At 41.5% G+C, this 14,151-nt stretch overlaps 1 protein-coding gene across 1 annotated transcript in view; it reads left to right on the forward strand.

The window, feature by feature from the left end:
• Window positions 1-14,151, forward strand: part of ANKS6 (ankyrin repeat and sterile alpha motif domain containing 6) — a 43,986-nt gene that overhangs the window by 886 nt on the left and 28,949 nt on the right. The window contains exons 2-4 of the mRNA XM_035899013.1: window positions 4,120-4,619; window positions 9,138-9,182; window positions 12,741-12,945. Of these exons, the coding sequence (XP_035754906.1) occupies window positions 4,120-4,619; window positions 9,138-9,182; window positions 12,741-12,945 (750 nt within the window). The remainder of the gene's footprint in view (window positions 1-4,119; window positions 4,620-9,137; window positions 9,183-12,740; window positions 12,946-14,151) is intronic.

The raw sequence follows: 14,151 nt of genomic DNA on the forward strand, positions 1-14,151 counted from the left end.
TCCGGGCGGGTCAGCGTGCCTGAGGGTGGGCGGCGGAGGCGCCATGTTGTAGGCCGCGGTCGCTGGTGTAGTTATCCCGGGGGGATCCGAGCGGTCACCTGTTGCCTTCCCCGGGGGTGGGTGAGGAGAGGTTGTCGGGTTTAAATTTGGGGTGAGGTATTACACTGGGGCGTTAGGTTTTCTCTTTCCGCGTTACGGTTGTGTTGATTGAAGCTGTGTGCGCTGGTTTCTTGGGTAAAGCCAGCGCAGAATTGTAGTCAGAGGTAACCTGAACATGAAAACACTGTTCCCCTCTTTCCTTCCGTGGAAATAGAATTATGGAATCATAAGATGCATGCACGTCCTTACTCCGCTTTCTCTTGTTTGCCTTTTTTTTTTTTTTTTTTGGTATGTGTTTTACCTATCTGTTGAAAAGCCACCTCTGACATAAAACATACCGAAGCAACCAAATCATTTGTTTCACTTGGCTTTCCCGTATTTTTCTAAATGGTTCACTGGAGGGTATGGGAAATCATTGATGAGGTTTTTTAGTGACAAAACTGGATTGCTTTCTGCATCAGTGACGCTGTGCTTCGTGTAACCCGCTGCTGGGTTGTGGGAGGTTCCAGTGCTGCTAATGCTTGAGTTTGTGCTTATCTTTACATGTACAAGTACCCTCTGGATTTACAGATGTGTTTTGCAAGGGTGGAAGGCTGTCTTTGCCTGTAAGAATTGAATGTTTAATTGAGAGGATAAACGGTTTGGGGGGTTGTTTTTTTTCTTGTTTCATAACAGTTTAAAATACTTGGAAAAAAAGCATCTGTTTCAAAGTCAACATTTCTCTTTTCAATTAAAGCCGGTAGAAAGTTCCCAAAGAATGAGTCACACAGCTGGCTTCCCAGTAAGAACAAGAAAGACAAGGTTCAACAATTTTGTTATTTTATGAAGGTTAAAAAAAGGAAAAAAGTTGCAGAAACATTTTTAGGTTTTTTTTTTTCCTTGATGACAAATGTATGCTCATTCTCTAAAAACAGTAAACACAAATCACTATAACCCTCTCACTGTTTTAAAGAAATGACTTGCTGCCTTTTGAAAGGTACTGTAGATACCATGGAAACCTGTGGAGAAAGCTTAAAGTGGAAGAGCATGTTTCTTTTTTCTTTTCAATGGATAACCAAAAAGGAGACAGAGTGTTTGTACAGACATAGGTTTCGAACTATGTACATGTTTATTTTTCTGGCTGTGGTTAGTCCTGTTGAAATTGGACAGGAGATAGTATATACGCATAAAATTAATCATGTGTACAGTGGTTGCAGGCTCTACTGAGTGAAGGCAGTGAAGGCTAACAGGATACACCCAGGGACTAGACAAACCCCGGAGGCTTCCTTATGCAACTATGTACTTTCTGAAAGGAAACTACGGCGTTTTGGTCTCGTGTCTGCTGTTAGTGGTTAGTAGCGTTCTTTGGGATTTCCTCAACTAATAGTTGCTTTGCTGCAGTGTACAAAGGCTGCTTTCAGCATCATAGCTCGATTGTGTTAAACACTGCACAAACATATAGTAATGCATGATATGTGTAGCAAGAGCACAAAGTACGCATCCATTCTTCTGTGACAAAGTGATGTGCTTAGTGGACGAGGGAGAGGCTGTGGATATGGTGTACCTGGACTTCAGTAAAGCCGTTGACACTGTTTCCCACAGCATTCTGCTTGAGAAACTGGCTGCCCATGGCCTGGATAGGCATACTCTTTGCTGGGTAAAAAATGGGTGGATGGCTGGGCCCAAAGAGTCGTTGTGAATGGAGCTAAATCTAGCAGGAGGCCGGTAACAAGTGGTGTTCTCCAGGGCTCAGTGTTGGGGCCAGTTCTGCGTAACATCTTTATCACAGACCTGGACGAGGGGATCGAGTACACTGTCAGCAAGTTTGCAGATGACACTAAGCTGGGTGGAAGTGTTGATCTGCTTGAGGGTGGGAAGGCTCTGCAGAGGGACCTGGACAGGCTGGAACAATGAGCCGAGGCCAACTGTATGAAGTTCAACAAGGCTAAGTGCCAGGTCCTGCACTTGGGTTACAACAACCCCATGCAACGCTACAGTCTTGGGGATGAGTGGCTGGAAAGCTGCTTGGCAGAGAGGGATCAGGGGGTGCTGGTCAACAGCTGACTGAATAGGACCCGGCAGTTTGCCCAGGTGGCCAAGAGGGACAACAGCATCCTAGCTTATATTGGAAATAGCGTGACCAGCAGGAGCAGGGAAGTCATCCTTCCCCTGTACTCTGCATTGGTGGGGCCATACCTTGAATACCGTGTTCAGTTTTGGGCCCCTCACTACAAGAAGGACATTTAGGTGCTGGAGCTTGTCCAGAGAAGAGCCTCAAAGCTGGTGAAGGGTCTGGAGTGCAAGTCTTATGAAGAGCAGCTGAGGGAACTGGGGTTGTTCAGCCTGGAGAAGAGGAGGCTGAGGGGAGACCTTATCGCCCTCTACAACTGCCTGACAGGAGGCTGTAGCGAGGTGGGTGTTGGTCTCTTCTCCCAGGTAACAGGTGATAGAATGAGAGGAAATGGCCTCAAGTTGCACCAGGGGAGGTTTAGGTTTAGGAAAAGTTTCTTCACTGAAAGGGTTATTAGGCACTGGAACGGTCTACCCAGTGGTGTGGTCAAGTCCTCATGCCTGGAGGTATTTAAAAGATGCGTGGATGAGGTGCTTAGTGACCTGGTTTAGTAACAGACAGGTATGCTTGGACTCGATCTTAAAGGTCTTTTTCAACCAAACGATTCTATGATCTTGTCAATGTATTATGTTTATTAAAATGTAGGATTATTGCACTGAGGAACAGTAAAGGGTTTCCATTTTCTCATGGTTAACTAGCTGGTTGGGCATATGGCATGTGTGATTGTCTTCTGCTTACTGACAAAATACTAGAGCCTCTGATAGTCAAGTGGTATCAAAGCTGGGTTACGGGTGAAACTGATGTCAGAGTTGAGTACTCTGACCAAGTTCTTTTAGATATTCCACACAAGAAAGGTTTAATGCTTTAATACCAAGTTCCCTTATTGGAAATAACTTGATGTTATGTGGGACTTTGATTTAGCCTAGTGATACAGCAGTCTTGGGAAATTGTAACACAAACCTGGCATAGCAACTGCAACACACAGTTGAACCAGAAGACAAACAGCACATCACCATTACAGTGCTGGGCGTCCTCAATTGCCGGGAAGGAATATGTGGCTGGAAGCCAGCTAGCTCAAGCCCCTTGCTCTCTTCAGAATTTGTTTCGTTGGTTGCTCAGTTTTGGTGCTCTGTGTTGGGCTGAGCTGTGCAGGCACTTCCCTCATGCTGGTTTGGCCAACTTAGGAAGAGAATATTTTCTGTTGATTGTTTTAGGGAAGGCCAGTCACACAGCCAGTTGTCCCCCTTTGCTGACAGAGCCATTTCTCTAAAACAAAGGCCATCCTCTGGTCCCCTTTGTGTTGAGAGAATTTCAGCTTGCTTTACAACAGCTGTGGCCGCTCTGTGTTCTTCTGAGCTTCATGGGTACACACCTGTCTTCTCTGAGCCTTCTTCCATTGTGGGGGTTTGTTGATGGTTCACAACTGGAAAGCAAGGGATGATGCAAATACAAAAGATTGGCTATCCAGTTTCCAGTTCATAAAATGGTCTTTTTTTTTTTTTTTTTCCCCTCTGGCATTGACTCCTTAAGTTTTTACTCTACTTGTTCAAAAGTAATGAGGGTACTTAATTAAGATCTCTGCAAACAAACTGGCTTTGATTCCTGGATATGATACAGGCCTGGAAGTAGGACTCTGTGGTTCTTGCAAGTTACATGCTGATGTCATGCAGTTGAAAATGAGGCTAGCAAGCTGCTGTTTTGGCCAGAACATCCTCTTACATCGGTGCCTGGTTTATGAGCATGGTCACTGGTACATGTGGAATGGTTTAATTTACAGTCCCCAGCTGTTGATTGCTTCCCTCCTCCCCTCACCGCTGTCACATTCAGTGGTGTGTGCATGATCTGATGTTGTATATTAGTCAGTAGGCCAATTTGGTAACAAAGTTTCCATGTTCAGAGTACGTCGGTTTTCTTTGGGAAGCCTCTGCCATCCAAGGTGTTAATTCTCTTCCTTATCTCTTTCTCTCAAGGTTTGGACATCTAAGCGTGGCTCACATCTTGCTGGAGAATGGCGCTGATCTCAATGCACAGAATAAGTTAGGAGCCAGTGTCCTTACAATGGCTTCCAGAGGCGGTCACGTCAGCATGGTGAAATTATTGCTGGAATCTGGAGCTTTTGTAGACAATTACGACCATTTTAGCACAAATGTACTTAACAGCAGCAGAGACGACCTTCCCGATATCACTCCACTAATGGCAGCTGCTCAGCATGGACATGAGGCGGTAGTACATCTGTTATTAGACTGGGGAGCTGATTGTAATTACACTGTGAAGACTATGGGCTGGAGTCCTTTAATGCTGGCAGCTGTTAGTGGAAAGGTGAGCTTGGCACAGCAGCTCATGGAGAAAGGTGCCAATCCTGATCACCTGAACGTTCTACATAAAACACCTTTTGAAATCTCTGTTGGCTTCAAACACAAAGACATGAGGGACTACCTGGAATCTCTCACGACAATCAGACCCCAGGCAGGTATGGAGCGTTAGGTTTTTGTTTTGCGTCCTTGAAGTTTTAATTGCATATTTAGATGTCAAAGGGGTTGTTTTGTATGTACATGATGTTCTTTATAATTTGTAACTAGACTCTTTTGAAAATGTTGAAATACGTACACCTACCTCAAAAAAAAAATGCCCAACTTCAGCAGATTTCCTCCATGTTAGTATGATGAGATTCCTATCCTGCAACGAAAATCATGTGAAACATTTTTAAAATGTTTTCATGTTTTAAGTTATTTTTTGCTTTTAAAACACATGATCTAGGTGCTCATTTAGGAAGAAAATTACAAAGGGTTACTTGAAATGGCACTGAAGAAGGGAAATAAAAAAAGATAATAGATAATAACAGAATGGATATTGCAGACTCAAAACCTAGAAGATACAAAATCTAGAAAACTTGCCTTGTAAGGAGAGACCAAAGAAGTTCAATCTGTCTGTTGACGCGGAAGTCACGGACACTGCACACGATCAATATGATCAAGCAAATGCCGATTTACTGTGCTTACAACATGGTTAATATAGTCTTAGTGCTTCTGCGCCACGCGTACTCTATTCACTGATTGGTTACAAATACTTAACAATTAGCTGTCCACGCGCTTCTCCTCAGACAGTGACGGCACCTGTAATACTTCTCATTGGTTTAAGACTTACTGTCCACGCGCTTATTCTCAAGTACTGATTGGATATATAAAAAAAAGAACACAGCTATCTTAGTTTCTACTTGTGGTCAGCACATTTTCGCTTTAGCTCATAGCTTCTTGCTTGTTTCAGTGTACCAAGGACACGCTGTTTACAGAACCTGGATTGTCCACGTATTCCCACAATACTTTGTGGCCCTGTTGTTCAAGAAACCCCTCTACATCTGTCTACTTTCAAGAGGAGGTGGTTAGGAGGTGTGATTAATAATGTGCCCATATTAAAGACAGGAAGTCCAACACTGGAGAGCCTTTTTATATGGCAGCCGAAATAAAAACCTGTGAGTTTAAAGTTAGAAGAATTTGAACAGGAAGTAAGATGCTATGTTTTGCAGTGAAGCTTAGACCTGGAGTGACTTAGTAGAAGTGTGCAATCTCTTAACAGTCGCAATCAAGGTTAAATGCCTTTCTAAAACTCATCATCGGATTGCCTTCACTGGGTGTCACACACAAGGCCTGTGACATGCAGTAAGCCAGGTGATGTTAACCTAACATTTTCTTCTAGCACTCTCTGAATATTGAAAACACCTCAAAGTCCTTTGATAATGGACTGTGTACTCTAAGAAAGCCAAGTATTAATGTGGATGAATAACAAGTCGATGCGTCCCCTACTTTTCTGTTCCTTGCAGGAGAGGGGACTACTTAATTAACTTCAGGACTTCATAGAATTTGTAAGCAACCTCTTCCTCTAAAATGGGAATATGCCTCTGTGTGTGTGTGCGTACGCACAAAGATAGGCACACACACTGTGCTCATGTATGTACAAAACTAGATTAAAATAACATTATTTCAGTGCAAATCTCAAGTAAAATGACATTAAGAAATGTTGATTTTATGGTTTTTAATTTTGCCCTGTAATGCATTCGTTATGCGCTGAATGAGGTAAGAGAATTGATAAAGAAACATTTTGCGACCATGTAATTAAATCATGTGTGGTGGTCATGTAGGTTTAGCCATGAGTGTGGAAGGATATAAGAAATCCAGGATTTTGTAGAGAGAGGTAATATCTTGTACCAGGTGATCTGAAGGCTTAGGAAGGTGTGAGCAAACTTAAGACTACAACATTTTTCCTTCAGTCTTAACCAGTATGTCCAGTACTGCACACTCAGCCAAAAGGACAGAGTAGTTTATTGTATGCCTTTAACAGTAATTTTCCAAGTTTGTTTTTTAATTACTAAATTTGTATTCTGTTGACAGTTTTTTGTATGCCATTTCCTAGGATTTTTATTTTTATTGAAGATCAAGGTTAAGACTACTTGCTGTCACCTGTCAGTTTGAAATGTTCATGAATTTTGTTTTTAAAAAAATTTTACTCATTGCAGATAGCTCTTCCAGATATCTTTCAAAATTAGTTTTTCTTTCTAGCTCGTTCTATAAAATAATCTCAGGAATATCTTATGTTAGTTTTGTTAAAATATTGTGGATTTGCTTCTTTTTCCCTCTCCAGAATTTGTTTATGCTAATAGAAATGCATTAAATCTGTTCCTGAAATCAGACAGTTTGCTTTGGACATTGTGTTGGACATTTGAACGTCAGTAAGTCATTTCAGAGATTGAGACCTTATTCTGTATGTGGCTGTTGGGGACACTTTTCAAGTTATTTGTGCTTTATGATGCAAAGCAGTACTGGGAGGTGCTTAACAAGCGGGTTTGAAAGAGCTGCTGCTGGAGTACTTGCTGTGAAATCTAAGGGTGTGGCTAGCCCTTGAAAGATCCTTTTCCAGGTGCTACCACCCATCCAGCCATGGTGGCAGAAAGGCTGTAGGGTAGAATAGGCTGCTCCAAGCTCTCTGCCACTTGTGATACTCAAATAGACTCATTTAAATCTTATCTAATTATGTCTGTATTACACTACCATGTGGACATGACCACAATTCCCAAAATTGTTAATTTTTATTTAAATTTGGTGTCATTCCTGCAGGTCAAGCTTCCCTTGTACTTTAAGAAGCAAGGACAAAAATCTGACATTTCTTTCTGCTTCGGAGGTGTTAGCTTAGTCAGACATTGACTCATAGGTTAAGTTGGAGCTAGGGCTTTCATACAGCCTCACTACCAGACAGAACCGGCTGACTGTAGACATTTGCTCATGACCAGCCTCTGAGGAATAGACATCAGTTGGTTACAATACACAGAGAAAATCTGACATCTGTGGGATTCACTAGTGCAGCGCTTTATACCTCACCCATGCATTTACACATACAGAATGTATGTGCAGGCAGATGAGTCCTGAAAGCCTTCTGTAGTCAATAGAACTTAAAGTATTGAAGAAGTCTGTTTAAGCTAGGAGAGTGGACTTGCATTAAAGCAGGTGAGTGTTCCTGTCACCTCTGCTGAGGGGGAATTTCCATCAGTAAAGGGGTAGTAACTAATTGGGGGTAAAACTTAAGTTTCCACACAAATTTTTGCATTGGTTTTTGACCACGGCTTCAGTCTGCTCCTAGCACTGGAGTCTTGTATATCTTGGGAAGAAGAAAGATTCTTTCTCTCACATAGGAGGCAGCAGATGAGGAACTTGTCATCTCATCCATGGCCATAGATAGGGTGAACTGCCTCCTAAAAGAAAGCAACTCTCTTCTCGGGGCTGTTTTCAGTAACAAATTCAGAACTACTTGATGTGGCCTGGGTGTTGCCTGTGTTCTGTCCCTGTCCTTGCTTCAACTTACTCGGATGGCAGTCCTTCCTTCTGGCATCTCCTCGTGGTCTCCTGCTCCCTGAGGCTGCCTCTCTTCCAGGCTTTTCATGTGCCAAGTACAGGGTCTGGTCCTTTTCTAAACCAGCCTTTTGAAATCTGTTTTCCAATGGTGAGCTCATACGCAGTTCTTTCTCTAAGATCAGTTTCTGAACCAGGAGAAAATGTAGAGCCCACAGCTCTTTTTCCCAATCTTAAAGGAAGAGTTATGTTTTGGGGGGCTTTACAGCAATTGCTTTTGTTCAGCTTTTTCAGATTATTTCCTCCAGAATCAAGCTATGAACATTAACCTCTTCTGTATTTCCATAAAAATGACAAAATCAGGCTCAGGAAATCTCTCAACATCTCCTTGTTTTCCTTAAAATCTTTTTACCCCATTGGTTCTGTAGTGCTAGTAATGCTCTGGAAGATGGAGGAGAGGACATACTTTTCTGGCTTGAGTAGAAGGTGCAAAATATGTCACTATTTTTTCCTCATCTTACATAGTGTCAGCCATTTCCAAGCACTTCGAAGGCATGTCTGAACGAAAGATCCTTCACTCAAAATATCAGTTCTTACTATGGGGATGATGATCTGGGAGCTGAAGGATATCTATTAATGCACAAATAGCAGGCTGTGTAGTTAAATCATGGCTATTATTTTTGTGACCTTTACAAATTAACCTGGCAATACTGAAGAGGAAGTAAAAATGGGACATCTTGTAAAACTCATTTTGAGTCACCTTTCAAAATAATCCTGAACTATTTGAGTGTTTGCTGTTGTACAGAGGATTACACCAGACCACAGAAACATACTGTGGTTCTTTAATTGATATTTTAGTCTTCCAGGCAGGAAACACAGATGTTTCCAAATACAGTTTCCCAATAGAGAATGGAAATTGAAAGGCAAAAGCCTGTGATGGTGATTTATTATAGTTTGTAGCTTTACCTCTGCACAGAGAACTGTACAGGTGAATCGTTCTTCCTGAAGGGAATTAAAAGGTTATCAGTGGTTGCTTTGTTCTGTTTTATAGTACCTTTATGTAAACTTTTAATAGTTTTTGCTATAAAAAATTTAGTAGAAATTTTTGCTTTTTTAATGATGGCTAATAGAAATATTTGTCTTGTTTCCAGATACAGAAAAGAGGCAACCTGATGTCTTTCATGCTTTGAAATTGGGTAAGTACTAACAGAACGCTTCCACAATGCCTGGTTCTTCTAACTTCAGAGCACGTTCATTTGTTAACAAGGGAAACCAAGACGTGTTCTGTTTTTACACATTACTTTGTTTTTTTCCTTATTTTCCTTTTCATTTAAAAATACATTTATTTCTGTAGTTTATTTTTTCTTTACATTTCAATATGAGAAAACCTTTATGAACTCCTGGTTGTGCCCTTCATGCCAAAATGGTGTGATTTAGTAGTTGAGTTATTCCAAGACTACATTACCTGTAATATGTTTTTTTTCCCCTCCTGATAAACTTGAACTATGAAAACAAAAGTGCTAATTGGTGCAAAAAATATGCTGGCCTCTGTATGAGCATTGTAACTGCTCTTTAAAGTTGCTTCAAGAAAAGAATAACCAGGATAATCTCAGATCTTCCATGTTCTCTCATGAGCAAGAGTGACTTTCATGAGCATACAACTGGTAGAACTCTTCCGTGGCAAAGAGAAAGTCAGTGCCATCCTGTTGATTTAAATTTGATCCAGGCTCTGATGGGTTGCATTCATGGTGGATGGCAAGCTGCTTTCTGGTTACCTATTTTCCTGGATCTTCCGGTGTAGGAAAAAGTGCTGAAATGATGGGTTTGGCTTGAGGCTTGCTATCTGATGGCTTTGGCATGGGAAATGGGACTAATCGCTTTCTGCTGAGGTTCCTGGTAAAGTCACAGGCCAGAAAAGCCTGAACTGTTTGCAGTCTCTTTGATGGTTTAGAGAGATGCAGTACTTGAATCTTATCTGATTACTGCTCTTAGAATTGGTATTTTGCCATTTAAATGTTTTCAGCTATATGATAGCACATTTACCCTATTGCCAGCAGTTCTAGCTATATAGACAGAAAAAAAAAAAGTCACTCAGTAGTAAAGTTCCTGATGGATCTATTTAATATTTTTTATTCAAATATTTGAAGGTACCATTCCCATGTGAGATTAAATCTTATATCCTGAGAAGTCGTGAGAGCTGTCCTGTGAGACCGAAGAGGTTTGTTCCTTCTCTAGTCAACCTGCCCTTACTTGGGACTAAGATGCCCCAGACAATGAGGAAACATTGATAATACAGTCTTGTGCATGCAGTGGACCTAATAATCCTTACAGGGGCTGTGCTTTCTATGCCTGTGGCATAGAAAATCTGGTCATAATGCACTAAAAGATGGCTCTACCCCTCCTGACTGTCATATGCGCATAGAGAATAAGTGAGCTTTGGGGTTCAGTACAACTGCCTCTCATTTCAGCTTTTTTATCCATGTACCCACTGCTGACTGTGACATAATCATGAAGCCTTTGGTGTGGTTCACCTTCTTGCTTTTTCAGGGAGCTGTAACCTGAAGATAGCTCTGAGTTGGCAACTTTCACAGTTTCTAATGGATTTTTAGATTTATTTTTTTTATCATTATTATTTGTAAATGAGTGATTTTTGTGAAGGAATATCATTTTTTCTCAACATCTGCCCAAATGGAGTTCAGCAATGCATCTTTAAACTGACAATTATCTTTAAATTTTTACTGTCACTGCTTTCCTATTGAAAAGTTAGAGGTGCGTTTTAAATAGTCAAGCCTGGCCTTAGCATTCAGATCTCATCCTGGGTTTGGTACAACAGTTTAACAGTTGCTTTTCAATTAACCATCATAAGTCACTGTCTCAAGAACTTTATGGCTTTTCAGGCTGTCAGAACTGGAAAAGGGCAAACATAATAGTAGAGAAGAAAGAGGTGATAGGTAGCAGTACTAGGAGCTCTCAAATGTTGACTCTTCACATGTAAGCTGTGAAAATCTCTTCCTAGAAAGGCCTCAGGTCTGTTAGGCTTTAGAGAGGTCAGCTGCTCTTCTTGTACCCCTGTGACTTTTAGTTTGAGGTTTATAAATGTTAGTGCTGGGTTGGAAAGAGTCTAAGGGAGGGAGCCTAATGAATACTGGTCAGCATACTCCTTCTGTTTTTTTCTGAAGTATTTAGCTATGGGTGGCAGCACTGTTAAAAACTCAACTTAGGTTAAGGAGTGTCTAGGCGAGAGTTCAAAGTCAATTCTGGAGTCTCTGTAGGTTCCAGGGTTTCTGTTTAACAAAGTCTGTGATGTGGGTCTGTGTTAAAAAAGCCACCTGCTGTCTTTTACTAAATTGGGACATAAAAAAATTGTTCTGTGCTTTTGTGTCTTTCCTGTTCCAAGAAATGGGCTGAGTGGTGTGGGCGGGTGTTACTTTCAGTGAGTGCATTCAAGTGCCCGTAGGGGTTGTCTGGGATTCTGACTGGCTTTCCAAGGAGAATGTTCATGCCTGTGATTGAGTTGAAGGCAACTCATGCCATGAAGCAGTTTACCATCTAAAGGGTTTTTTTAAAGGTGAGAATTTTTCCATTTGCATGGCAGTTGATGATTTGCTTCTTACCTCTGTTCCTATGGTGTTACATATTCAGTCACAGAGAAAGTTTTTTTCCTTTTAGCTCCTTCCCTGCTTTTGCCTGCCGTATGTCATCTAAAAAGTAAGGGATCTGGGTGAGCTTAAGCTCTCTACTTAAGATGACCCTGACTACCTCATACATTTTTAAAAGGTGCTTGTTCCTGCCTTCATTAATATTTAGGAAAAAAACCACAACCTGGTTAAAATATGTTCAGTAGCATATTTTGTACTGCTTTTTGTAATCTAGACAAGAACTTGGTGACTACCAGCTTCTTTATGTGGAAACTTGAAGGTTAGGTTCACTTCTAAAGAACTAGAAAGATGGCAGGAATAATGCATTACTCTTGAGCAAGGAGAAGGGAAGTTTTGCATCGGAGATTTAGATATTGGAGGCAGAACTGAAAAAAAAAAAATTCAGACTATAAGAAAGTTGAGCACTGGAATAGATTAATTCCTTGGGAGGTTGTGGGATAATTGTATCAGTAGAAGTTTTTAAAATCAGTGAACCACCTTTGCCAGAGGAACTTACGAGTCAGTGTGACATAGGGCGTTGTTCTATCTGCTTAAGAAAAGGGATGGCCTCCACCACCTTTCAGAGTGCCTTTGTAGCCAGTCTCTTTGATTCTAAAATTCTTGCTTTCTGTGATTTCAGCCTATGGAAATGCAACAGGTTTTTTCTGCTGAAAGACAAATCATGGTGTCTCAACATCAGTTTTCCTTGCACAGCATCATCTCATGACAATTTAATAGAAACATTCACTACTCGAGTCTTTACATGTGGGTTGCACTGTAGTTTATACAGCCTGTATAGCTTAGTCATTAATTTCAGAAAATGATTCTTGTAATGGGATTGTACTATATGTATACAGATAAGTAAAATGAGGGAAAACAGCACCTCATGCTTATGCCACAATTTTATGTAGCCTGGGAAGATGTACTGATCAACTAAAAGACCAAAGATCACAAAAACCATTTAGCTTTAGTGTTGCAGTTGCTCTAGTACTTTATTTTTTCTGTTTTAATTCCACTAAATATAGACCAATGTAAGCAAATCAAAATACATATGAATTCAGTGGCTAAGCAGTTCTCTGTTGCTCATGTAGATTATGTTTTATTACTGTTTTACAGGAAACTTTCAGCTGGTTAAGGAGATTGTTGATGAAGACCCGAGTCAGGTCAATATTACCAATGTTGATGGCGCGTCTCCATTAATGATTGCAGCTGTAACTGGACAGCTCCCCCTTGTTCAGCTCCTTGTTGAGAAAAATGCTGATATTGACAAACAGGATAATGTTCATGGCTGGACAGCACTCATGCAGGCTACATACCATGGGTAAGATATCCTCTCTTTTTGGTCTGGTAGTAGAGAAGTTTCATTCTTCTTACATCCCAATAGAAAAAATCTTTTTGATACTGACTCTGGAAGCAGAGGGGTGTTACAAGAAATTGAGACACTTGTGGCCTCAGTTTTCCATGACTCTTGCGCTGTCCTCAGCTTTTCAGAGCAGACCTGAATGCTGTTTGGATTTCAGAATAAGTGGTGCTTTTGGGAACTTGAATCTTGCTCAGTGAATGCTGGGAACATAGTGCTCCAGGCAGGCAGTAGGAGCTTTAGTGCAGAGTTCAGCTTCCATCCTTTGATGATTTTTAGTGTTTTGTGAAATAGTATCACCCCCTGCCAGGGTTGTAGGCCTACAACAAATTGTGAAACTTCAAGGCAATCACCCTTCTATGTGCCATATTTTCCAGTCTTAAAACCATTCCTATGTTCCCCTATTCAGCTGTTAGTTTTCATGGGCTTTTCTGAAATGCACACACAGCTGGTGAGTCTGCCAGGGGAGGGGCCCTGCTTGACCTCCTGTTCACTAACAGAGAAGGACTGGTGGGAGAGGTGCTGCTCAGAGGTCGTCTAGGCCTTAGTGGTTATGAAATGGTAGAGTTTTTGATTTTTGGTGAGGTAAGGAAGGGGGTCAGCAACACTGCCACCGTGGACTTCTGGAGGGCAGACTTTGACCTGCTCAGAACCTGGTTGGGAGAGTCCCTTGGGAGATAGTCCTGAAGGGCAAAGGGGTCCAGGAAGGCTGGGTATTTTTCAAGGAAGAAGTCTTAAAGGCACAGGAGCAGGCTGTCCCCATGTGCTGTAAGACAAAACGGCGGGGAAGATGACTGGCCTAGCTGGACAGAGGTCTACTACTGCAACTCAGGAAAAAAAGGAGAGCTTACCAACTATGGAAGAAGGGGCAGGCAACCCAAGAAGAGTAGAGGGATCTTTTCAGGTCATGCAGAGAGGAAATTAGAAAGGTAAAAGCCTAGCTGGAACTTAACCTGGCCACTGTTGTAAGGGATAATAAGAGAAGTTTTTATAAATACGTTAACAGCAAACAGAGAGCCAGGGAGAACCTCCATCCTCTAGTGGATGCAAGGGGGAACATTGCCACTAAAGTCGAGGAAAAGGCAGAGATACTCAACGCCTTCTTTGCCTTGGTCTTTAATGGCCCGACGAGTTATCCCCAGGGTACCCAGCCTCCCAGGCTGGAAG

Source organism: Egretta garzetta, unplaced genomic scaffold (assembly GCF_000687185.1).
Source record: "Egretta garzetta isolate BGI_Z169 unplaced genomic scaffold, ASM68718v1 scaffold88, whole genome shotgun sequence".
NCBI lineage: Eukaryota > Metazoa > Chordata > Aves > Pelecaniformes > Ardeidae > Egretta > Egretta garzetta.